The sequence below is a fragment of the Simochromis diagramma genome, unplaced genomic scaffold, assembly GCF_900408965.1.
Source record: "Simochromis diagramma unplaced genomic scaffold, fSimDia1.1 OVJJ01000618.1, whole genome shotgun sequence".
Lineage (NCBI taxonomy): Eukaryota > Metazoa > Chordata > Actinopteri > Cichliformes > Cichlidae > Simochromis > Simochromis diagramma.
Genome location: NW_024387423.1, coordinates 10,391,395 through 10,419,390, shown reverse-complemented (window position 1 = coordinate 10,419,390; position 27,996 = coordinate 10,391,395). Strand labels below are relative to the sequence as shown.

General features: G+C 40.5%; 1 protein-coding gene across 1 annotated transcript in view; it reads right to left on the bottom strand.

Moving 5' to 3' along the window:
• Positions 1–21,143, bottom strand: part of me1 (malic enzyme 1, NADP(+)-dependent, cytosolic) — an 81,577-nt gene extending 60,434 nt beyond the window's left edge. Inside the window, exon 1 of the mRNA XM_040013030.1 lies at positions 20,793–21,143. Within this exon, the coding sequence (XP_039868964.1) occupies positions 20,793–20,921 (129 nt within the window). The 5' untranslated portion in view covers positions 20,922–21,143. The remainder of the gene's footprint in view (positions 1–20,792) is intronic.
• Between the last annotated feature and the right edge of the window lie 6,853 nt (positions 21,144–27,996).

Sequence of the window (27,996 nt, the reverse complement as noted above, 5' to 3'; positions counted from 1 at the left end):
ATTTGAACTAACTTATATTCCGAGGTATAAACAAACATCAGATCCAGTTATGTTACGCAAAGAAACAATGTGATATAATTAATAATGTAAATGTAATGTTGTAGTTCATTTTGGGGAAACTGAGTTCTGGCTGCTGAAGTGAACAGAACATAACAAATCAAAGCCTTCCATCACATCCACCAAGTCAGATAATCATGTAGGAATTGAGCTCTGTATTAGCTGTAATGTGAGCTGAAAAACCATGCCCACCGAGGAAGCAACCCGAAAAACGACATCAGAAAAACAAACAAACAAGGAAAAACAATTCTCCCTCCTGACATCTGTACATGTGGGAGACTTTTTAACTCTCTTATTTAACTTGCATTACAGGTTAAAGCTGCATTTTTAGTAATGTGACTGCTTGAGTAACAGGTTAGTGCCACCAGCTCTTTCCCATATTTCAGTGTAGTGGAACACAATCTCACAACCATGCCTGTGGTGTTATTGTTTTTACTGGCATTTTTGCCAAATATGAAGCTGTCAGGCTGGAGAAAAAGAGGAAGGCCACAGAGAAGATTCACGGATGTAGTGAAAGATGACATGCAGAGGATTGGTGTGTCAGAAGAGGATGCTAGGGACAGGCTGAGACAGAGGCTGATGATCTGCTGTAGCAAGTACCGACACCATTTAATATCATAGACGCACGTTTTATTTTTAAATAATAGCCAGCCACACAGACTGAGTTTCATTTTTCTCCATTTCTTATTGTGCTCCCTGAGCTTCAATGTTTCTCCTGCAGAGACAGCCCCTATTGAAAGTGACCAGAGCCTAGCACGAAACGGAGGCCTTTCCCCATTGAGCCTCTCTCAACCACAATCACAGATCAGACAGGGGGACAAAAGCCCACAGGCCTTCGACAGGGAAAGGGCTCAAATGTTTGGCACTGAGATAAGACCTGGCAGAGATGTGTGTGGTCACAGAGCACTTCTTTATTCAGGGCTGTGTGGGAGAGGGAGTGTGGGAGAGCCAAGGCAATACACAACATGGCCTTCATGTACAACATGTTTAGCACATAAACTGCTGGATGAAGGTGGTGTATAGTGATAGACATCTTAACCCCACTCCCTCTCATCCATCTGTTGCATCCTTTTTTCTGCCTTTTAAAAAAAAATGTTATTGCTGCTGTTGCAACTAATGATTCAGCAGTATTTATGAGAGCTGCAAATGTAGAGTGAAAAAAATAGGGCAGAAAAGGGTTTGTACATAATAACAGGTAAACCACATCATATACACTGTAAAGCTATAAAGGCAAAGAGGTTTATGGGGTGTTAATGCATGTCTTTAAAAGAAAACTAAGGCAAAGTAAGCTTGATTTGCAAGTCATAAGTACAGTAAGTCTCTAATCTGAGGGTTGGGCTGGGAATCAAGTAATCTTTTAATTGCATGTATTCAGGATCCTCAAAGGTTTGATGTTTTGGCACTATTTGACCCTTTAATAAAATAAATACTGGAGCTATTTTAAACATGTCAATAACATTTCATTTGCCACAAGTCATTGAAAAGTAGAGTTTCAAATCCTTTTAAAAGACTGTCTCAGAGACTACGGTGCTGTTAAAAAGTATTTGGCCCTTTCGAGTTTTCTTATTTGTTACACTTAGATGGTTAAGATCACAAAATGCAGTTTTTAAATTATGATTTTATTTATCAAGGGACAAAGCTATCCAAACCTAACTGATCCTATTTGAATTTAGCTTACTAAAAAATGAAATAATTAAATACTTCAAAAGGGGGACAATTACTTACTTACAATTACTTAAAAAGGGTTCAGGTAGGTTTGGATAGCTTTTGTCCTGTAATAAACAACATCATTATTTAAAAAACGCATTTGCATTTACTCATAATAATATCAAATCGACTAATTTCAAAATTCTCTAAATTATTATTTTAATGCAAGAAAAGCCTTCAATAACTTGTTTGGTTTCCCTTACAGAACTCCTTCTTTTAGAGACTTCTGGGCTGGATGGTTTGCTTCCCTGAACCCTGCTAGCATTTTAGTGAGTGAGTGGGCGAGAGTGGTAGGATATATTTCACAACTTGGAAAGCAAAGAGCAGAAAAACTTTATCCTGGCAAAAAGAAGACACCCTTTTTAAATGGCTGGCAATACAAAAGTTGACTTTGAATAGACCTGAAATAAAACTGCAGAGGGGGGTAACATTTGCGTAACATTAAACGGCACTGTGAGAAAGTCATCTACAGCGGTTAAGTTCACCCACACTGCTATTACACCATAGACCAGTGGATCTGGATTCACTTCGGCTGATGTCAGAGCTCCTCAGACCAGCGATCTCGCTGCAGCTGACCAAACAGGGAACAGAGGACTGCTGAGGTTGTTCCCATAAACACCACCACCAGCGCCATCTACTCTACCCCTCTATTACTGCCACGTGTGCGCCCCACAATGCAGCTTAGACTCATACAGTTAGATGTGCAGCCTACAGTAGCAAGTAGGACCTTAGTTAACTATGTCAATGTGTCTGCTAAGCCAAAAACAATGTTTCTTTTCCTTGCATAAAAAAAAAAAAGTTGCCTTGAAGCTTAAGAAATACCCACGTAGACATCTCAATTCCTGAATCTGAATACAATATGTGCCCCAGGCGTGCCGAGTAATCCCATTCAGACTCCAAAACACATGCAGGAGACTGGTAAATATCAAGAGTCAGCTGAAACTGAATTAGAAACTTGCTATCACGGGAAGCGTCCTGATGAGTTCATTCGGTTGGCTGACTGTGACCCACACCGGGGGAGACTCTGGCTAACAGCTGAGGGAAAGACTGAGTCATACGCCTCCTTTTCCTCCATCACAGTTGCAGTGTTTAGAAACACACACATACACACACACACACTATAAAGAAATAGTGATTTTTAATGCAAATTTAAGTAAAATCATCATAAGCACGTACAGCTTGTGCAGACAATGTGCACAGGGTTTTGTACGTACTTCACAAACACACACACCACACTCAAAACTGTCCTAAGACCTGGTTTTGAGGCCCAAAAACATGAGCAGTGAGTCAGTTTAATCTCGCCACAAGAGAAGAACCACGCCGCATGACGTCGTCATTGTCCAGCAGCGCACCGTGCCATCCTCTTGTTTAATCAATAGCGGCATGTATGTCTAGACACTGTGAAAACAGCTGGTGGGGGTAAGACAGTGGATATCCCAGTGGAATGACAGATTTATCCCATTGTTATCATAGCTGGGATTAGCAGATAGAATCCAAAGATTAGAAAAACAAGGAAAAGTGACAAAAACAAGGAAAAGAGCGGGAAAAGAAAGAAAGAACGTAGGGGGCACGGCTGCTGTTTTATGAGGTCAAAGGCAGAGCGCTGGGGCAGCCAGCGTTTGGCTGGTGGGGTGACTGGCTCACTGGATGTAATGGGCCAGTAGTCGCAGCTATTTAAGTCTGTGATCAGCCAGCCGACCAGGATCGTTATATAACAGCAAAGCTAACCACCACCACCACCGACACACTCAGCTCAGCCTCTCTCTGGTGCTGCCACGTAGGAAAAGAGAAAGAAATTTTATAATAAGCTGAGCTGTAAGCAGAACTGAACTCATCAAACTTCTGCTTGTTAGTGGCAAAAGCATCCTTAGGCTGTCATGGGGCAAATTTTGATATAAAAATCCAAACTCTAGTCCCTTTAAAAATATTAGAAACATTCCTCCTCCTCACTCATAATTTCTCTCTTACCTCCCATCTGACTCCTCTTTCTTATCTATGCATATCTTAGAAAAAGCAAGCAGTCTGTGTATGCATGTGTGTCTGTTTTAGAGCATGATCATCATTTAAACTCCATATGGAGTTGGCACATAAATGGTCTAGGGTTTCAGAGTTCCTTATATCCTCAGGCAAAAAAAATCCAAAAATCTTGGGTTAGCCGTGGCTATCTGGGTCAGCTGAGCCTGAATAGTCTCCTTCTCCTCCTCCTGCTTCCCTGCACAGGAAATAATCCAAAGTCTGCGAAGTTGCGGAACACGAATCTTAAATTAAAAAAAAAAAAAAAAAAAAGTCACTGAAATAAATGTCCGCTGGGTCCAACATGGTCAGGTCATTCTGTCACAGTCTGTGGGAGGCAGACTGTATGGATGACGAAAAAGGGCCCAAAATGCAGACACCAAGATAAGCGGAAATAACTTGAATTAACAAAAAGCAAGCCGTTTAATATGGCTGATAGAGAAACACAAAATAATACATGGGGCAAACAAAGATGAGAATAAACAATAATCTAAACTGGCGAACCTTAAAAAGGCGCATGGGCGCAACAGACAACCTGACACTGAACAAAGGAGGACAGAGGACTTAAGTACACAGAGAGATAATGAGGGGATGGGAACAGGTGGGACCACAGCTGGGACAAATCAGACCTAACGAGACAGGGGGAAGCAAAACTAGACACACTGCACATAGGACAAGGACTTTCACAATAAAACAGGAAACAGAATGGAAAGCAGACATAACAACACGAACGTGATAACAAGACACGCAGCATGAAACACATAAAGGGTGAAGGAAACTTAAATACAGGGGAAGAAAACACAAGAGGAATCTAAAAAACAAATGAACTTAGCTAACGTAATGAACTTAAACATCAACATTAAAATAAAATAAAGCTTAAAACGCTGGGTCAACAGACCCAGGAACGTGACAAGATGTATCTATATTTTGTATTTTGCATTTTGTAAACTATAGTTTTATGTAACTTTCTTTCAGTCATTTTCAGCAGACATCTTGCTAAATGTTAATCTGTTAGCTTGCTTTGGCTGTTGTCCCTATGGTACTTACACTGAAGACAATAAGCTAAAAAAAATTAGGCAGGCTCACTAACACGTATACATAATGTGTGAGCCCTGCATTCTTTCTCTGATTTAGCTTTTTTTTCCAAGCTTTGTGGCATTAATCACTATAACTTCAACAGTAGTCTGTAGCTTTGATCTTAAGTATTAGAGCTGGAAAGGAAGTAGGTGGAAAAAGAGAACAAAAACAAGTGTTAATACCCTTTCATAGTGCAGTCTTCAGCATCTAGCAGTGCACAGCCAACAACCTGTGGGGCACTGTAGAGGTGTGTGATGGTGTTCTTGTGTATATTTTACACCACTGTAAGAGCGTAAGTGTGTGATTGATGAGGGATGAAAGAGAAGGAAAAGAGAAAGAAGGAGTGAAGGGCTAAATGAATGCATTCATTCATGCCACCGTGTGCATGCATGTGTGTTTTTGCTCACTCTGTGCATTTTAACTGCAAATCATACAGCAACCATAAATTTGGATTGAGGTGTGCACTGACTGGTTCTTGGCCAACACAAATAATGACCCCTTATACTCTACTGATGACCTTTTCCCTGTAACTCTAGGCTCCTTTAAAAATATTAGAAACATTCCTCCTCCTCACTCATAATTTCTCTCTTACCTCCCATCTGACTCCTCTTTCTTATCTATGCGTGTCTTAGAAAAAGCAAGCAGTCTGTGTATGCATGTGTGTCTGTTTTAGAGCATGAACATCATTTAAACTCCATATGGAGTTGGCATATAAATGGTCTAGGGTTTCAGAAAGGGAAAGTGATGTAGGTCTCAGTGTAAACCTAAACCTGCTGGATACTGGAAACATACTTCACAAGGATACCTTTCCTGATTCTGAGGAAGCAAGGCTACTTGCATCACTGCACCCATTGTTCAAAATGGCCAGGGAAGTCATCCTTTTCCATATAAATTCTATAAGCATCAGCAATCAAGTGGAAACACCAGCAATATTAGAAAACCTTGCATCCTGAAACAAAGGCCTGCTCTTAGAGAAATGTGACCTAAGCTGTGTCTGAAAACCACGCCACACCCTGATCCTCACTAAACCTTGGTAGATGTCCTCAAAAAGGACTGTCTGCACTTTACAGTTTGCTTTTCAAGAAACAATTTTTAACAAGCATCTGTGAAACCGGCTGAATTTTTAACTACACATCGCTCAAACTGGACAAAAATGCTTATTTGCTGAGGACTATTCTCAGCTGTGGGTGAATACACAAAAAGTCCTTCTAGAACACACACGAGCAAAAACTGAAAAGGGCTGAAAGTGGCCTGTTCTAAAAACAAAGCGTGCCGGATGATTGCTGGAAGTCTGTGCTGCTATTTAACTCAATTCCAATACGTCCATGTTTGTTTCATCACTGATATAAGCAGCAGCACATACCAGTAACCTGCATCATGTTTTAAATGTGTCTCTAAAACATGCCTCTTAAAATAATCTGGATTAGAAGACTGGCGTTGCCCCAAAAGTATGTTTTAAAAAGCTCCAAAACAAGTTGTTTCAGATAGTGGACTGACTGAGGAGCTGTAATTACCTGTGTGGCTTCGGAAAAACAAAAGAAAAAAAAATCAATCAAAGAATCCACTGAAATGAAGGGAAGCATAAACACTTTGACTGACACAAGGTTAGCACATGTTCACTGGGTTTAGGGGGGGAAAAAACAGCTACTAAAATGCCTGTACATTTTGGAGAATGTACACAGTGCATCAAAAGCCTGTGTGGTTAGACATTTGCTTCAGTCAAGCTAAACTGTTAGTCTCAATAAACAAAGGACAGGGAGACAGTTAACAAGTCTGAGGCAGGAATGTGATGGCAAAGGTCAGAGATGTCTGTGTGGAGTTAAAGCTCACTCGTTCATTTCAGAACTCCACACATGGCAGATAATTATAGGCTAACTGGACCGACCGTGGACTTCGATAAATAGGAGTGGGTTTCTGTTAAGCACATGGCAGGTGTAACAGTCTTTTCCTGCATTTTATAAAGGCCACCCCGAGGACCACTAAAGTGTTTCCTCCCTCTGAAAAGTAAAAGTGAAGGGTTTCTTAAATGGTTCTAAAAGTACACAGAGTGTAAATGGGAAGTGTATTTATGGCTTCTGCCTTGCGCTTGCAGGTGTAACACTGATGGATGGAAAATCTTGCAGAAATTTAAGCTTGAATGTGTGTGCATGTATGAACGAGTGCATGTGCATGAATTTGAGTCCATGTAAGAAAAGTGAAAGGTAAAATGTGTCAACTTGGCATAGTGAGGGAAATACTGAAACTCTCCAGAAGGATCTTGAGTATGGTGAACACTATGTTAGGGGTTTCCTTTTTTAGTAGAATTTTCATTACAAATAGTCATGATCAATCCTATGTGAGCACTTCATGTTAACACAATTGTTTGCTCCAAGTGCCATAAAGTTGACCACATGAAAGTGAAGAGAAAAGACATTTATGTTTCTGCTGCTCATTGTATTTTTTTCCTGTTTGGGTGTCTGTGAAAATACTCGACAGCCGAGGGAAGAGATTTCCACAGACTCACAGGATGTCACAGGACACAGGATTCACTTCAGTCCTGGCTGTTCCATGGGGTGCTCATCACACCCCTAGACCAATGAGACCTGTACCACAATATTTATAATCACTTTGCAGGTGCTTAATTTAGCAGGACATAATAAGGCTTATGTAAGGTACTTTCTTTGGTTTTGTACGTTTTTTTTTTTTAATTTTACAAAAATTGAGCGCACTTTACATTATATCTGTACATAATACACAAAATACACAAAAATTAATTGTTGACATCCTTTTTATTTTTAAATGAAGTAACATTTCCTACATTTCAGAAATTTTATTTAGACTCACTTTACTCAGTTAGCTCATTGTTTCTGGTTTCTGTGGTGTTTAAATTTATGATATTTTACATAAAAATTTCAATTTAGACCAAGTTAAGGTTTTACAAGAACAGCAGTCCTTTTGTTCTATCTTTCCCAGTTTAATTCACCAACAACACCATTATCAGGATCTTTGTTTCTACAGCTGTTCAGGGTAGAGAGGTAGAAATTTACCTCAGTTTCAGCTAGGCTTGTCTGGGATTTGAACCCGGGACCACTTGTACCCCTAGTTTCATTAGGGGTACAAGTGTACAAGTCAGCCATGTATATCCACAAAATATACAGAATGGACCCAATCACAACAGGCAGCTTCTACAACTTACAGGTTGAAAAAAAATCACATACATAATATAGTTGATGTTGGTCCTAAAAAAAAAAACCCTCAAATCAGCAGTCTGCTACATTGTTAAAAACAAGGAATGCACTGATCTGCTCAGCAGCACCAAAGGGTCTGAACAACCAGAGAAGACAATTAAAGTGCACGATGACAAAGTTATTCATACGGTTCAGAAAAACAACGTCACAACAGCTAACCAAATCAAGAACACTTTCAAGGAAGCAAGAGTATAATTGCCCACAATCAAGAGACACCTTAATAACAAACTATATGACCCCTGTGCCACAACTGGAAACAGGAAAGCCCAACAAATTTCTAATAAAACCTGCACAACTCTGAAAAAAAAAAAAATAGATGAAACCATGATGACTTTGTAGCAGAGAAGAGAAAAGTATGGAGAATGAGAGGAACAGCTCATGATCTAAAGCATACCACACCATCTTTCAAATATGGGGGAGGCAGTGTTATGGCATGGGCACGTATGGCTTCCAGAGGAACTGGGCCACTAGTTTATTGATGATGTGAAGTTTTCTGAAGTGTACAGACCTGTACAATCTGCTCAGGTTCAGCCAAAAGCTGCCAAACTGTTTGGACAGCACCCAGTTACTAGTAACCAGTACCAGTCACAGAGCAGGACTTTCAGCTGAAGATAAAACTGAAGGCAGTGAGACCAACAAACAAGCAGCAACTGAAGGTGACTGCAGGGAAGGCTTGCAGAGCTTCTCAAGGGAAGATTTGGTGATGCGAGCTAGACCTCAGGCAGAAGTCCAGAACAAATGAAAAGGGTTTCTATCTAATTATTAAAAAACAACAATTATTCATAAAATGATGTTAGTTTGTTCAATTACTTTTGAGCCTCTGAAAATGTGGAACTATACATAAAAATAGCTGTAATTCCTAAACAGTTAATACAAAAAATGTTTGTAAACCGTGTGCATTAAAGATGAAAGTTTGCACTTCTATCGCTGCTTAATCTTAAATATGCTGTGCTGGTGTACAGACCCAAAATTTAAAAAAAAAAATAAGACATTTCACTGTCCAAATACCCCTGAACCTACCTGTATGACACAATATTGTCTTTTTTTAACATACATAAAATACACATCTTTTTAGATAAATGTGGGACTGGGTTTAAAAAGTAAAGTATCTCATAAATCTCTACTTTCCCTGTCAGCTGGTATTATCCATATTTTGCTATGGTTAGGATTTATAGCTCATGTCTAAAGTTTACATCCACTATTTGTCCATGTTCCATCAAAGCAACAGGACAATCTGCAGCAAAGTGTAGGTGATGGACATCACATAAAACACACCAAAGGACAGTTCATAACTTATAAAGCATAGCAGCAAGTGTGTGGAAATAAAGACTGTACAATGCCTTATAAAACTGAGCAGTGACTTGAACAAATACTACCTTTAACACCCGATGTTGTAGATGCAAATGTCCAAAATTAATGACTGCAGTGTCATTTTTATGCCCAGCTAAGCTCTCACTTTTGAATGTCTGTATTCAGTGCGAAGGTAGAGAGAGCATTACCAGCTTTCTTTACCATTTGAGTTTCTAAGCAAAGGCTAGATACCCCCATCTGTTTCCTGCTAAACTGGAAGCCATAGCAGAGTTCAAGAGGATTACCCTCTGAATAAAGCCCTTTAAATCCATCCTTTCCTCTCAGGAGGAAGGCAAAACGCACACATCAGCGCCCAGCTGTCTCCTCTCAGGATCTTACAGCCTGACTAAGCTTTTCCTAAAAAATACCTTGCTGCAAATGTGCCATGTCAGGCGTGCATGTGCACCTAATCAGATCTGCTCATTAGCAATCGAACTCTGTTCAGCGGCCCAAATGCATCCATCAGAAAGCTAACTAGTGATTTCTATATCAACATTTTAGCCACATGTTGTTAATAATACTGTCAAAGAAAAGCAACGAGGAAAAAGCAGACTGAGAAAAGAAAATGAGGAATTAATGGACACAGGTGGAGTCCTCACTACACAACCAGAAGTTTATTATGTGAAAATGTTCTTAAATTGTTAACATAAGCTGGAATTGGATTGTTTGTTACGTGCCTGGTAAAAATCACAATGAAACCCATAGAACCATGATGACTGCCATGATTTTTATTTTTATTTTTTTTAAATATAAAACATATAACAATTGTTGCATTACTTAATATCAAAACCTTAATCTAAAGGACAATGGCAGGGTAATGGCAACTTTGCACTGGGTATGGGTTTTATGTGCTCAAATAAAACTACTAGTAAGAAGGAAAAAAAAACTATACAATTGGAAGTATTTCTGCAACCAGGGGAGTCACCCACTGCTGGCTACTAAAGAGAATGCAGGTTTTCAGACTCTTTCAGAAAACTTAAAATCCCCATAGTACTATGTCAGCGACTGCTGGCTTACTTGTGGTTCCTTGGATATTTTGATTTTAATGTAATTTTTTTTTTCTTTCTAACAGTAGATACTTTTTTAATTTCACCTGTTGAGAATGAAAAAAGAAAACAAGCAGAAGAAAACGAGAGCAATAGAATAAACAACATCACAATGATCTATGGGAATATAACTGTAAATACTAAATATTAAACATTATTGTGCAGCACGTAAGATCGACAGCGCACAGTGTGCTTTGAGGTAGAAGCCAAAAAGGGTGTAGTTTGTGTGTGTGAGCACCCGTGTGTACACCTGTGAGCATGAACGCGCTTGTTTTTAAAAGGTTCCTTCATGTAATGATCTGCTAGAGGGTGTGGGGGGCCACAGCCCCGTCCACCAGGGCATGAAGCAGGTATGGAGGAGATCAAAACTCCAGACATCCAGAGGCCCTCAGAACACAAGAGACCAAGGAAGACCAACAGAGGGGCAGCCGCGCCACTGTCCCAGAAAGAGCTGACGAGAGTCCCAGATGAGGGGTCACTCAGCAGCCGCGGAGCAGAAGCCAGGAGGGGTTGCAGTGACGTGCCCGTGAGCTCCGCCGGCAACCAGCTGTGCCAGAGTGACCGAGCCCCAGGCCGAGAGGCCGAGGGCACCCCACTCCCGAATTGGCCCGAGCGAGCCCCAGGCTCCAGGCCCCGATAAGCAGCCACCAAGGAGTGAGCCGGTGCGTACCTGGACGCCCATCCCCGGACACAAAGAACCAACAACGCACCGATGTCTGAATGCGTCTGCCACTGGTAGGGGAAGTGGTGGGGGGAGATAGGCCTCCATACCTTGGAGGACCTGGGATGTCCCCAGAGAGGTGGCGTCTGATACCCGACCTGACATATGGACACAGACAAACAGGCACACACAGATACAAACATCCATTCCCACCCTCATGTTCTCATATGCAATATGCGATTTTAATTAAATTTTTAATTCCACTGGCTTCACCGGACTGTATTGCACAGCTTTTAAAAATGGAGTAAAGTAACATATTTTTCTTGCCCAAATCTGCAGACAAATTCTGAGCTCTGAGTCACTCCTTACTTTCATGGGTCATGTACTCCGCCTAGCAACCCTGAGTTCTGAGACTGATCAACAAGGTCGTCTTAAATCCTCCATCTCAAGCAAATATGCAAAAGCAAAGTTCCTTAAATCAGGAGGTGCCAACTTGCGAATGCAGAGACATGTTGGTCAAACAGCCTTGAAAGCGGAGCCGCTATTGACCTAAGGAGGGCAGCCTTAAAGTGGGTGGAGGCAGCAGACATGCAGAGTTCCTTAAACACATCCAGTTCCCTTGAGACAGCCCTTTTCATGCTGCAGAGCCCAGGTCCCTTAGGAGCCAGAGAGTTCCTGGAAAAATGCCCAAGGCCCTTAAGAAAATCAGCTCTGTGGTCCAAATGTTCACTTTCAGCTAGTACTGCAGCATTCATCAGACACGTTTGGGTGACAGCATGAGCCTTGACAGCAATGTGCAACTCTGCAAGTGTTGCCACTCTCCTGTTATGAAACTTAATTTATACTGTTTATTTTCTGCCATAAAAAGCAAGTAATACCCTCAAGCTGATTAATGCAGACAGGAAAACACAAATAAGACAGATGTCTTACTGAAGAGTCCGATGGCTGACCTGTCTTAATGGAACAGGAAATCTCCCACAGACGGCCAATCCAATTTCAGAGTCTGTCCTAAAATAACTGTCTAATTCGTCCGTCAATACCCAGAAGGAAGAACAAATATATTTTAAAAGCAGATTGTGAACAGTCAATTAAAGCAGTCAATTAAAGCAGTCATGACTCACGGTATACTCTGGGTGAGTCACTGTGTCACATATATTTGTGTCCTCGTTATTTATTTTAAGGTCTATTTATTGATCTGAGTTTCCTTTGTAGTGTCTGCCTGAATTTGCATTTTTTGTTTTTGGGAAAAAACACCTGTGAATCTACTGCTCTACTAAATTTAAAAAAAATCTAAAAGTAATTAACCTCTCTTTACTATAAAAACACTGATACAGTTAAAAAAATTTGGGTCATCAATAATGCTATATATCATGGTCAGATGTCAGAGGTAACACATGTCTTTCCATTTAAAAAAATGTCATAGTTTTTTTAATCAAGGGTGGAATAAATTTTAAGAAATTCACATAAATTTCACAATTACTCAAAGTTTTTCTAAACTTTATGTGTCATCAAGTTTGTTCGGTGTATGAAGGGATTTGCCCTTGTGAGGAAACCCACTGATTGCTGAGCGAAGTCAGCAATTCCTTTGGAATCAACTGACTTTGCTGCTCAATTTCACCGCTCTATCTGCAGGCGTGACCAGGCCTTTACCCTATTGATTGAAGGGCATTAAAACTAAGCACCTCCTTTTTCATGAAGCTGCAACATCACAGAGCCTGTCAGTCTGCATGCCATCAGTCATAATGATAGCCATCTCTTCTGTCTCTGGAAAAAAACATTTGCACATAATGGTCATACACTCACAAGCTGCAGAACACTGAAACCAAACACTACTCTTAAATTCTGATGCATCTTTGTTAAGTCATGACAAGACCTCCAGCGCGCTAATATAACAGACAAAAGCAGCATTGAGGAGGGGAGGGGAAAACGACAGGCTGAAAGAGGAGGGATGAGCTTCATAGGAGGGTGATGAGGCTCAGACAGTCTCCCTCTTTCTGTCTGGGACAAGCTAATGGCTTCTCCGTTGCACTCATGTGAATGAGTAACACAACCCCCCATAAAAAAGTGAGCTAAGGAGGGACCGCTAGTTGGAAGGAATTGCTGTTAAACACATACAAGAAGTGTATGTGTGTGCGTGCAGACAGTTGAATTGACAGTCTGATCACGTTACACGAAGTTTATTTGAGCCAGCCCTGGAGAAAACACTGATTAAAGCACTCATGGTGCAGCAGGTTAACAGCACAGCATAGACATGTGTGTTCGCCCCTGCGTGTGCACACATGTGTGCGTGTGAGTGTGTAAAGCTCAGGTTAGCGGGGTGATCACTGGAGGGGAAACGAGGGTCCACTTTCTCTCTCGCTGCCCGATCCACTCCAGTCTATCAGAGGAATGTCTGTTCACCCGTGATGTGACCTTAAACACCTGGCCACACCTGGGACAACTCTCACACATGCATGTCACACACACATCCGCATAGCGAAGCGCATTAACAAGTGTAGCTGCTCTCTATGGAGTTTAGCACTGAAACTCTTGTACTGTTTTCAGTGCTTAGGCTTGTAATCTGACTGACATCATCATCCCTAGTTTAACCACAGACAGGCACTAAACAGCTTGTAACACCCCCCTCCCATACACACACACACACACAAATTGACGCAACAAACTTTCTCACACACAATACGATCAGGATTAAAATGAAAAAAATATAGAAAAAAATATATAGAAGCAAAGACAGTTATGATAGCTATGATGCTAATCTGGATACAGAAGAGGACTTTGTAAACCAGGACTTTGTAAACCAGTAGCTATGTCCATCTTTGATATACTGTGTATGGTTAGAGGAAGCTTAGTTTATCTGGGTCTTACAAAATGCAGAAACAAGCCTGAGACAGCCCAGCTAGTAGCTTATTCTGCCATCTAAAACACTTTAGCTTGAGCTAAACACTAATATCAGCTTATTTACCATCTTGCTTAGTTTAACTTTTAAGCATGCTAACATTTGCTAATTAGTGCTAAAATTACAGCTGTGGCTTATGGGATTTTTGTTTTGGTGGTATTATTATCATAAACCAAATAAAACAATCAAGCGACCAATAAGAACATAGTTATTTATCTGTGTCCGTCTATCCTCAAACCATACAAACGTACTAGAGTAGAAATCAAATGATGTTAAGAGTTCTTCATCTTCATCCTAGGAAAACATTGCTGTCCTCATTTGTCTTTTATTTATGTCTTTGACTCTGGGTGCCATCAATCTGCTCATCCACAGAAGCAAAACAGTGCAATTCCCATACTTCTGAACTCCTCGTGTTGCAAAAACTTAACATTTGTCAGAATTTGGCAACACAGTAAGTGCTCCTTGTTCATTCCTGCTTCCATCAAGAGATCCTCATGAAATGCTCTAATTTAAACCTAATGCACTATCATCACAAACACTCAAGGATTTCCCCTAGGATGTGAAATGTTGATTCTACAATAGGTGGGTGCTAGAAAGCTATGGTAATGATAAATGCACAAAAAATCCCAAGGTCCATGGGAACCTTGGCTAGCAGCACAAACAAAGCATTACACTAATGCTTCCCCAAAACAGCAAACTGTCAGCATGAAACTTTTCCAAGTCGTGACGGTGCAGAAAACAAACTCTGTCCTCGTGTCTCACTGGCACGGTGAATCAGCAGCCATCAAAGTTCCAGACTCCACTGGCTAAAATCAGTGCCATGTCATCACTGTGTTTTCTTTTAAGGAACTGTGACACAACTCAGTTAGAGAGCATGCAGGCTTATGAAAACCTCATCAGGTTTTGATATAGATGCAGAGCAACTGGAGCTCATTATGTTTCAAATGGAACAAACACCAAAGCACAAGACAAATGCCCAAAGGAGAGGATTTAGAACCAGACAACAGCAGCAATATTCCCACTTCCGAATTAAAGGCAGTTTTTATTTGTTGCCATTTGTTCGTTAGTTGCTAAATTTATTTATGTCTCAGTTTGAGGAAAATGCAAACCCGGCAAAGGAAAAAACAAAATCCTTTGCTGAAACAAAGTTACAGCCAAATGGGAGAAAATCTAACATGAGAGCTTAATGACTTCCAGTTGCTTGAGCGTTATCAGAAAGGTTTCCATTTTGGCATACCAGGACATCTTCAATGCCCAATCAGATAGACTGCTGTTTGCTGCTCGCCAAATCTGAGCGAGCAGCAAACAGCAGCCATCTGAGCGGCCATCTTGCAACATTATATGTGGAGGCTGTGGTTACAAATGAGGCATCCACATGGACTTTCCATTTTGCTCAGTATTCATGGGCTCAAATGATGCAGAATGTTAGTGATCTTAATGAACTTAACAAACAAAACATTATTGTTTAATCGAGGGGATAAGTGTAGGTTTACGTCAAGTTTAGCGCACAATTTCTCTCTCAGAAGCTAACTGTATTTGAATGCAAGTCTTTGTGAGTCTGCTATTGCTAAGGTTGATGGTTTTTTTATGCAGACAAGGTAAAGACCGTTCAGATCCCGTGAATGAGCATCTGTTAGGAACAGCATCCCTGATTAGGCGCTAAGAGCATTTTTAAGGATGTAGTTGTTGTTGTTGTGTTTTTTTGGGTTGTTTTTTTTTTTTTTTTTTTGAGGCAGCAGCAGACGGAACCAGCGTCATAGAGAGACGCACTGAGTGCCTGAGATTCACACAGATGCCTCATTTAAGTGTGTTCAAGCAGAGAGACAGAGAACTTCTGTGGAGCGAGGCCAGCGCTCTCTTCACCGCCACAGAGGACCCTTTCTACCTCTCGCACCCCACTTCATCTCATTATTGCGTGGTGCGCACACGCAAAACACACCTATAATATCCGGTTCCACCTCTGGAGAGAGCACATTAACCATGAAGTAAGTTGAAGCCGTGTTTGTGCGTGTGTGTGCGTGTGTGTGTTTGTATGTCCATACATCAGCTGCACAGGCTTACGTGCATGTATGGGGAGATTAAAAGGAAATCGAAGCCTGTCGATGTGAGGACAGGCTGCTTTCAGCGCTACGTCCCCTCAGCATCAATTAACAGGTTGTGCAGTGACTGCCTCCTGTTTGGGGTGAAGCAGGCCAGCTGAGGGAGGTAAACACACCTCATCCCCAGGGCTTGCTCAAATCAGGAGGAGGGCAACAAGGTGCCACTGCCTTAACCACAGAAGCACGCCTGTGTATGGCCACTAACACGCTTTAACAGTCATTTCCTACCTTTTCCTCCAATTTCCTCGACCCCCGGGTCATGTACAGCACTGAGAAAAGTTTAGCTGTCTACATCATTTTCTTTTCTGATATTACTCTAACCTGAGCGTTTGTGTGTTTGGGTTAACGTTAGACAGCTGATGGGAAGGTTACTTTGACCTCATACAACCACCAATTAAGATTAACCAAGATTATAACCATGATGTATGGGAGCATTTGTGTCTTATCTTCTCCCCAAGCCACCAAGCAAAGAACATTTCTCTCTGAGAAACTGTTTGTGCTGAGTACATTCACAGCAGGCTCTGCCAGTGCTTGCTTCTGAAAGTTTTGTGTTCACATAATGAATCTTATTAATTCTTTCTTCCAAAACAATATAACGCCACAAACTGTGAGCTCATTTAGGATGGCTAACTTTAAAATGAGATGAAAAGCCATCTAGTAAAATAAAGAACAAAGGACTGGGCTGCTTGTTACATTCCTCCTTGACACCACTGCAAAGAAAGAGTGCAGAAAGAAGAAGAAAAGGGCAGTAGGCAAAGAGTGTGGGAGAGAAATTATTTTAAAATGGAGATAAGTGTGTTTCTGTGTTACTTTAGTCTGGATTTCTATGTTTAAAGTCTTTGCATATCCTTTATTTAAAGAGACAAACTAGTGCCACAAGCTAAGTGACAGACAGCCTTCTTTACGATCCCTCCCCTACACTGGGACCATTTAAGGCCCACATGTGTAAACTGAGTCACGAGCAAACAGTTTACTGGGTCAGCTCTAAACACAGGGTCAGGCATCCACAATGGTCTCTATGACAGTCCTCTTACTATAAAGAAAGGGTTAAAACACACACACACACACACACACACACACACACACACACACACACACAAACACACACAATTTCAAATTAGTTCACTGAAAAATTCAACCAATAAAATTCAAATTTTTGCAACAGAAAATGAAACTGGATGTTCAAGATGTTGTTGGTAATAATGACGCCCTGAGAAACAGTGCAGAACTTGGCAATGGACATGTAATGGTTGTAAGAAGTAATATATTAGTAGTACATAGAAGTAGTATTGTAAGAAGGAGTATATTTAAAACACAGGGACACTTCACACACTAAGGTTTTATTCTTTCTGTATAATAATATCTGGGATATAAGGAAGAGCTGACTGAAGTTGTTAGGAAACCTGCGGAAATATGGCTGACATTTTTTTTATTTTGTGGAAATGTTTTTGAATGAATTGGCTGACAATTTGATCGCAGCACAAGATCTCCTCAATATGTCTGTGGTATTAACAGAGTTTGCTTTGTGAGCCACTGATTTAATCAGCATTTCTGAACCAAGACTCACCCTGGTCACGTCGATTGCTGCCAGGACTGATGTTAATATTTGATGCCTATTTGGTAAAGCACACAGACAGCATGCTGGCCAACAGTGGCAGCACCAAAGTTGCCACTCGGGAGCTATCCTGGCAGTCCCCGTCTTCTTTTTGTGAAGAAAGCTATAACTTCAATTTCTCCTGAAGTTGTATTTTTGGCTTTTAGGCTTGTATTTGATAGTGACAGTATCAAACAGGAAACTGGTGAGAGGAGGCGGGTGGGTCTGGTCGCTTGGTGACTTTCTCCAAAAATATGTTTTTCCCCTACAATTCATACTTCATAACAGCTTCATTAGTGTCATGTATTTTTTTGTATAGATGTAAAGATTATGACTTATATTACATTTTAAACTGCTCGCAAAGTTCACTTGAGGAGGTAAAGTGGAGACTAGGGGTTGACTCATTGGTGGAACCATTACTTTTAATTTTGTTTCATTGTTAAATTTTTGTTCGACTTTCAAGCGTTGTTAAATTTGGTGTCCACTTTCTGCTTGAGTAGCTTTATGTATCAAAACTAAACACAAGACTGGGCAATATGGGAAAAATCTATTCATGACAATTTTTTTCACATCAGTCGATAGTAATATATATCTCAATATACATCAAGTCACTATTTCATTCATATGAGATGAAAGTAGCCTAGTGACATCACTCCGAGATTAGTGACACCGTTTCCACCCTCACCCTTCATGGTGTTTTTGTTTTGAAATCAGCTAATTTACTGTGGAAATGTATGATTTTTTCCCCCAATGAGTTTACAGTTTTGTTTTTTAAAGCACATATTCTGTCAATTCACAAATATTACCCATTTTATAATTACAGGACATCCTTTGCAATGACCTATAATTTTAAACATTTATTTCAGTGAAGCTTATTTACACTGACAGAAAGGGGAGTTTCACTGGTTCAGGACACTTAAGATCTATGTGGGCTGGACAATGTAGCCCACAACGTAAATGAGTTTGGCATCCCTGTTCTTTACCTTAGACTGTCACTTTCTACTCCTTTAGCAGGTAAAGTGATCTATAATTAAGCTGTGCAACACAGCATTTCCCATAAACCATATAACTTACTGTCACAAGGAGGATGTCAGTATATTTATTGCAGTCGAACAGATTTCATACTAAGCATGACACTGCATAAAATGACACAAAGGTTGCCTGTTTACTCTGCAGCAGTCTGGTTTATTTTATCAAACACTGTTTGACATTCATGTGGAGATCAGTCAGGGTTACATATATACAAACAGGACTTTTATAAAGGAAGACTAACACGATCAATCTGTGTCTTTATTTCAAAGCTCACAACCACCACACAACAAAGGATGGCCTTTATGAGTCTCGCTGGACACACCCACATTACAAAAGGTGCCATAATTTATTCTTATTAGTCATATTGCATTTGTGTATACACATTTCATTTCGCCCAGCTGCTCTATACACACTTAAACACACATACACAGGGTTGACATGCAGCGCGAGGTGCTATCAGGAGTGGAGTGATTAACCTGCCTAACAAACAGGCCTCTGTGCAGCCACCATTTCTCCACCCCTCACTTCACACAACCACACACACACACACACACACACACACACACACACACACACACACACACACTGGCCTGTTTGACCTCCACTATCTCACTTATCAGTTGCCAGGCTGGCAACTGCTTCATCTGCAGTAAACCAACTGCAACGTTTATCAGCCCGGAGCAGCTTATATTTAGAAAACAGGCAGTGTTCGTATTTTCAGTGTGTATTATGTATATTGTATCTGTAATTCTGGTCAAATAAATCCAAACAGCCCAGATGTCAACCTCAGATAGGCCTACTGTTTTGAATATTTTCAGATAGTTTCCAAGAGTCAGACATATTCGTCTACTGAGAGGCCAGAAAAAACAGGTCAGAGAGAAAAAACAGACAGCAAGAGCGTTCTAAAATTAGCCTGAAAAAGGTCAAGTGGTTGTGGGGCACACTTGACATAAGAGCGAACCTGAATTTAGCCAGTCATTCTGAAGGTCAGTCAGCACCATGGACAGAGATCCTGTCATCACAGCCTGACCTCTGGGGCCCCATCTCACCACAAACACCAGGAGAAAACACTGGAAAGGCTCAAAAGCTGCCAGACCCTCATTGTTTACTGTGTTTATGGGAGGAATGGACACAAGTACATCCTACTGATGATACAGCAAAAGGGTGGTCATAAGGCTTGAGTTAGGTATGTTTTTCAAACTTTAAAATGTAAAGTCATCCCTTTTTCTCATGACCTGAGAAGAAGCAACTCAGCACAAATTATTTCAAGAGTAAGCAACTTCCAATAGCTTTCTGTTCCTCATTTTACTTTAAAACAAAGAAGAAAAAACAAGCTTTCAACTTGATGTCTCGTTACATGGTGTCAGCTTCTGTGACTATGTGCTGAATCACATTTTAGTGTACAGTAAATGGGATGAGCTGAGTCACTCTTACATATGCAATATCCCGCCATGGCTGTCCGGGTAAAGCGATATGTGACAGGGCAGTATAACAAAAGGCCAGGCTCTCCGTGTAAGCGAAGCCTTTGGTCTCTTTAAATCTAAATATAACCGCGTCTAAAGCTGATACCTAAAGCGCCTAGCCGCTGTTACATTCACTTACTCGCCTATGGCTCCGACATGGGTCCTGTCACATCACGAAGATTGTTATATGACTAAATAAATATATCAAATACACTGGAGCTTTTGTAGTAAAATAACAACGACACACGAATTGTAGAAAACAATTAAGCTAGGTGTGAAACTTTATATTAGCAGCTTGATTACTCAATACCAAAAAGTCGTTGTCGGTTTGTACCAAATCACTGCCACAATAAAATAATAATAATAATAATAATAATAATAATAATAATAATAATAATAATAATAAGTTGCCGTGTTTCCTCGCCCCGTTCATATCGATATTTGAGAATGAACTTTCCCGCTGTATTTAGGGTGCTAATATTTCCCGTAGCCCCCGAAGGCATCAGCTAACTTGTTAACCTTGTTCATTCATGAAAACTGAAACCTCGCGCGCGGGGCACGAGCGCTCACCTTGTTCAGGTGGGGGTTTCGCGTCACATCGTAGCCCCTCTTCTTGGTGTGAACGAAGTTCTTCCCCTTGTCCTCGGACCTGTGCATCTCCGTTTCCACTGACTCTCGTCTGACTAGTCCGTGTGCCATGTTGTTGTCGCTTTAAATAGAGCGAGCCCCGTGAACTGCTGTTTACTCAACAAGTGGATGCGCAGGTCCAGCCGCAGAGATCTGGTCTTCACGTCTGCCGCTCGGGGAATCTCTCAGCCCAACAAGAGCCAAAGTCTCTTTTATCAGTGTTTTATCGTAATTAACCGAAGGTCTCGTTATGAGCAAAGTGCCTCCGTGTTACCTGACCTGGCAACCGTTACCAGGTTACATGAACAAAGTTACAGACTCTCATAAGAAGACATCATGTAATCCCTTATAACTGGCGTAGTGACACATCTTAAGACTATGTGTAAAGGCGATATTAGGCTATTTAAGGAAAGACTGCAAGGTTATTAATGTAGCCATATAGTCATGCGACCATTTCTTTATAAATCAGTAAAAAGGTTAGATATACCTCCCCTTTTGTAAAGAATACATTAGCCACAGAGTTCAGGCAAAACAGTTCATATAAGTAGTTATTATTTGCACGTGGTTTATATGATAAATGCACTTAGTGCACTAGCCCATTGATAGCAGCATATATGTAAAACTCCTTACTTTTAGTTATTATGCTCAGTGTTTATGGAACAGTCTGCCCGACGACCAGAGGGCTGCTGAGATTGTTGAGATTTTTAATATCCAGGTAGGGGGGTTAGGCTGGTGGGGTGAAGAGAGGGTGTAGTGAAAGGAATTAAGTGAATCGCTGTATAAATAAAGTTTTGCTTGACTGAAGTAGTCACAGCAGTAGGACCCTGTTAGTAGGCCTTGTGGTAGCAATGCTTCTGCAACAATAAGTGTTGCACTGAGCAAATAGTTTCTCAGAAAAATACAGTCAGTTCATAAACTAGCATAAAATATTCAGTATAGATATTGCCTTGGATTATTTCAGACTGCCCAACAAGTCTCTGATGAGTTGTAGTATTTGTTACAAACACATAGCTAAGATCATTTTCCAGCACGGTGAGTCTGAGGCCCATGACAGCACAGACATTTGAAGCCAAGGTCAACCTCCAGCCTTGACACAGTCACAGAGTTATGTAACAGCAAGCACCAATGACATCTGACAGTCAGGAAGAGAGGTTATTCAACCCTCACTCCATATGTCTGGTGTTTATGGTGTGACTGCTAACAAACCAGAGCAGACTTTACCCACAACCGGATGATTTGTCTAGATCGATGAACTTTATCCTAGTAGGGATTTGGAAATTGGACCCATTTACACAAACACAACACATAAATTTTTGTTCCTTAACAAAAAAAGTTTTAAAGTTATATATATTTTTTTTTTTCACATGACTGCTAGTGCATGTGACTGAACGTTGAGGTGTTGCACAACTGAGGCTGGTTTTTATGGCACAGTATTTCGCTCATGTTGCAGGTCTAAAGACTATCAGACTGATAAAGTTATCTTAAAATGCCTGCAGAATGGAAAGTGAAAAACCTCAGGTGAGTATGAAGTGCAGGAGGAGAAAACTTCTTGAGCCTTATGAACAGTATTGGTGTCTTGTATATTGGTGTAAGGTTTTAAAGACAAAAAAAAAAAAAGGATGTGCTTATAGTTATGGGATTAGCTTATAGTTAACACTGCATTGCTTGCAGTCACTTTAAGGCCAGAAATATTGAGGATAGTAGTGCAAAATTAGTCTGAAATATAGATAAAGGCTATTTCCATGAATTTGAACTTTAAAATGCTGCATGCCCAGAGGTACATATGGATCAGCTAAGAATGATTTTTAATTACTTAAGTTAAAAGAACATTATTATTGCACCTTATTCAGCTGAAACAATTAAATAATTAAAGCTTGGACAGTTTAAACAGCTCAACAGCCTTTGTCTAAAGCAGGGGTGTCCAACTCCAGGCCTCAAGGACCAGTGTCCTGCAGGTTTTAGATATCACCCCGGGTCAGTACACCTGAATCAAATGACTAGTTCGGCCTCTGGAGAACTTCAAGACATGTTGAGGAGGTAATTTAACCATTTAAATCAGCTGTGTCGGATCAAGGACGTGTCTAAAACCTGCAGGACACAAGCCGTCGAGGCTTGGAGTTGGTCACCCCTGGTCTAGTGTATCCACTACCCTTCCTCTGTACATTTCTAGACTATCTCAGCCTTGTCTCTCAAACTTTGCCTCCAAAATGCCAACCCGAGCTGTCTCTCTGACGTACTAGTTTCTAATTCTGTCCTTCCTGGTTGCTCTGGCTGAAAATCTTAACATCTTCAGCTACTGTCACCAAACCATGCATGAAAGCAGGTGTCACAAACCTTACCTTTCACTAATGCTGCTGTCATTCTGTCACAAATCATCCCTGACACTCGTTTCCAACCTCTCCACCCTGCCTGCACTCTCTTCTTCACCTCTCTTGTGCACTCTCCGTTACCTTGGACTGTTGATCCCACATATTTAAAGTCATCCATCTTCGCGAACTACTCCTTGCTTCTTCACCTTTCCACCTGTCTCCCTCTCATTCACACACATGCATTCTCTCTCACTTCAACTGACTTTCATTCTTCTTCTCTGTAGAGCATACAACCACTTCTCCAGTCTCTGTTCCACCACTGTTCTCATACATGTCCTGCACTATCCTCCCATATTTCTCTGCGACTCCTGACTTCATCGTGCAGTGCCACAGATCCTCTCTTAGCACGCTATCATATGCTTTCTCTATGTCCAAAGTGAAGCTCCTTCAGACCTTCCATATATTTCTGCATCAACACACAACTGTAGTGCTCTTTCTCCACATGAACCCATACTGCTGCTCATCTCACCTTCTGAACCGAGCTTCAACAACTCTTTCATGGCTTCATGTCATGGCTCATCAACTTGATCCCTCTGTAGTTACTTCAGCTCTGCACATCGCCCTTGTTCCCTGTTCCTTATTTGGAATAGGTTTATTTAATATGACTTATATAACCATTTTCCCCCATAATAACTTAATATACTATTATGGAAAAATGGTTTTCCTGCCTTCTAGTCTGTAATGAATCACAAATTGAGTGAACTTTACCAGATCTGCACTGTAACGTGAGAAAAGTTTGTTTTCTTTTTTGAAGATGCATTTTTGGCATTTGGCTGAAAGAGGCTGGGGAGAATGACTTGCAGGAAATGGTTTGGGGCACACTCAGACCCAGGCCCCTGCAGCACCCAATAATATATCCCAGCAAGGTTAGGTTTTAACTTAAATGATAGGTACAGTGGATGTACCTGCACATCTGATTTGGCACAGATTTTACACCAGTTGCCCTGATCATTTAAGGCTCTAATGTCAACTTAAGATAATGGAAACTGCAGATTTTGTAGTGCTTTATAACCCCCGAAATGTTTGTCTGCAGTATCCCAAGAATACCTGGGTAGAGTGGTGAAAATTATTGGCTTTCTGCTACATATTCCTCTCATCAGTTGAGTCACATGGTAATTAATCTTAAATCAGTTTCAGCTGCACTCAAAATATGTTCATGATCAGGCTACTGGGGTTCACCTGAGGTCACACAGTGTTGCACAGTGTGTTGCAGGCAGTGTTTTCATCAAATCAATGTCAACTATAAACTTGGACAAACCTGGCTGAGCTCTGTGACACCGTGCATTTGTATTTCTCTGTCATTCCATCATTAATTAAGTACTGATAATGAAACAAGCCAAAGAGTTTGAAGAAAAAACAAACTTAACAGAAAGAGTTTAATGCATAGATGCTTAATTAGGACTGTAGGTGTGGCGGATCACACAAATCAGCTTGCATAATGCCACCATCTGTCATCACATTTTAATTTAAATTGCTCCTGTTTGTGTATGATTCCATCACTTGTAGTAAGATATTAATGAAGACAAGATTTTGCGTCATGAGTATTCGAAGACAAATAACATTCCAGAGGATATAAAATGACCTTTTAAAAAGTGTCTTGAGTTCAGGTTTTAAATGCCAAATTTGATACTGATAAAACAGAAATATTATTTTTGGCTAAATATAGAAATGCAGATAAATCAGCTGTGCAGGTGTTGAAAAACCGAAACTGGCGTCATGTCTATCACATGGGTCAGCGCTTGATATTGATCAGTGTCTGCAGCCAAAGTGTTTCCAAACTGATAAAAACCTCCTTTTTTTATAAATCAGACTTACACTCTATGTTTGAGGAGCTAATCTGTTTAGCAAACATCTGCCGTCTGTTTCTGTATCCGGCTGGAAGTTATTTGGAGGGTCAGGCAGGACGCCAGTTGGCAGTGTGAGGCATGAGGAATGCATGAGAGAATATGGGACGTACCAAGAGCCCACCCATTAAAGGTAATCGCAGTGCTGGAACAGCTGGATGTTCTTCAGGAAGTCATCCACCTGGCTGGATGTGTTTATGAATAAACAGAGAAAGAAAGCCTACAATATAATTTTTTCTAATCCAACATCAAAAAGAAATATGTGCTTGTGATGTGCTTTTACACTTTAGTTGTAAACATACACACACTGTAAATGCCTGTGCCAATTTCCTCTGTTTATTTCAATTCTGCCACTTGTAATGGAAGTATATATAATAGCCCAACGTCCTAAAATTACCAAGCAACAAGCGTTAAGGAAGCCATGTGTGGATTAAAGGCTTTTTTTTAAATGGAGGATTGTGTCACTATAGTGTACATCAGTTACACATAGTTAAAAAATAGTGCCAGCCTCCCATTTCATAAAGGATTGTTGGTAGCAAGTTACAGATCCAGTTGTTGATTGAACACATAGACAGTATATAAAGATAGAAGTACTCACTGTTCTGTCACCCAGTGGTTGGCATGGTTCTGTTACAAAGTCTCAAACTGGGCATCTTGCTGTTTAGCTATGGTGCTGCCATTTTGCTGTTTTTTAAACTGGTCACAAAGAGTGAGATACAGTGTTTGTTTATAGGGTCGCAACCTGTAGGGCCCTAAATCATGGCCTGTATTATCCTCCTTGATCCTACCAGCGAACACAACTTACAAACTCGTGTTGTATTAAGTAAGACTTTGCCACTAGTGAGTGGGGCCACTTAGACGTCTCTACAGTTCTTTTTGAAACCAGAGGACTCGCCCCCTGCTGGTCATTAGAGATAATGCAAATTTATGGTACTTCCGTGTCCGTTTTATATATACAGTCTGTGGTTCACTGTCCTGCCCCTGTTTGCAGGTATTATGAGTTATTAGAGCCAAACTTAATAGAGAGAAGACAAAAGGAAAAAAAGAAAAACAGAACTCAACAGACAAAGAAAGACTTTTACCCTTTGGTACAAAACTTTTTTTGGTGTTTCTGTACCACAAATAAGGCCTTCTTGAGTTGGACAAGCTAACACTTCACACAGAAGAGAGAGTAAGACAGGACTTTGCGTGTGTGTTGAAGACAGGTTTAATTATTTATTTACATTTTTTAACTTAGCACCCGAGCTTGTGCCTTTGCCTGTCTGATATAACACCGTATAATTCAATACAGTGCACAGCTACTCTTGCAGCTCTACTGGCTTGTTTTTTTTATCCACAAGTATGCATGCACAAATGATTTTCTTTACACAAATACCCCAAGTAGAAATGCTGTGAATTCTGAGAACATCACAGAAGAATGACTGTTGCTGAAAATTAGCATCCAGCAACAGATGTGGTGAATAAATTTCTTTGAGATCTAACAAAGCTTTTGTTCCACTGGAAAGAAACTCGTGAGGTTATGCATGCTTTCATTTTTTAGCACTTAATAAATAAATAAATAAATAAATACAGCTGATTTGGATTGGAGTGTCTTCAGCCTAATACCTGTTATAAACCAAAGCATAAGGAAAGACTGCCATTTATTGTTAGGTTAGATGAAAGGCCAAGAGACCATCCAATGCTGAGTGACCACTGACATGTGGATAAATTTTTTTAGTAAAAGTCTATTTAAAGTGTATTTAAAGTCTGCAATAATAAAAGTCTAGAGTCAGCATTACAAATAATGAGATGCCATAAAATGTCATACCAGTCCATCCAATAGATATTGTGATATCTGGAAAGTGTTGGAAATAGCAACTGACTGGGCAACATGTGTGACCAATGATAAGGCTTAAATTGCACCTCGGCTAATGATGCAAGCGTTAGATAAATGGCGGTCAGACAGATCTGTGAGAATGAAAGATTACTTTAAGCACACAGGCTTTGCAGATAATGAAAGACAAAGAATAATGACTGCTTGTGATGTAACATCATAAAAAGTGCTCCTTCCAACAATAACTTGTTACATCATTAACAGAATGATTGTATGCAGTTTACCTTTGATTTCAGTTGCAACACCAACTCTATGACCCTGCTGTGCCAGCTGTTTTAAGAATATAACCCCTTGTTAAAGCATTTTAATAATGGGCTTGTTTTGTAGAGCTGCCTTAATAGTCACTGTGAAATCATGCAGTGTGCATTATACACAGTAGCCCCTTTTTGTGTGTGTTTTAATTCTAGTTTATCCCTAAGGGACTTTTCTGTGCAGGAAAAGGATAAGACAGCAGACAAAGACAAATACAGTTACTAGCAATCCAATCAGTCAGAAACCCATGGTTGTCTCACTTACCTCCATTAATTCGACTGCACACTGACATCAACACCTGGCCATACTTCCTGCACAGTAGCTGATGGTAAAGCATTCACAGACATGTCCATTAAATGTAATTAGAGGCAGACTCGTGGAGTGGGAAAACAATATCTACTTGTCTGCATATACTGTAGAAAAGAGAGCTCAGATCAAGTTTAATCACAGTGTCTGTAAGACTGATCTAACAGGGTGGACACCTTTTTAAAGTAGACAATAGAGATACAGATGAGTTCCAAGTCATTTATTTTGAAGGTAAGATCACTTGTAGGATTTCTCCTGGCAGAAAGGTTGTCATAGAAGCGGCAGATATAAAATTTAAATGCTGCAAGTGCCTTTACCAATAAACATGTCGGAGGATTATACAGATCTTATATCAAAGATGATATGAACCACACACACTCTTTCTTTTTCCTTTTTCCCTTTTTTTACCCACTGCCTTCATGGTGGTGAGGAGCTCATGCATATCAGACTCTGCATGTTGACATCGACTGGGTTTGTGGGAGGTAGAGTCTGTTTACATGCCA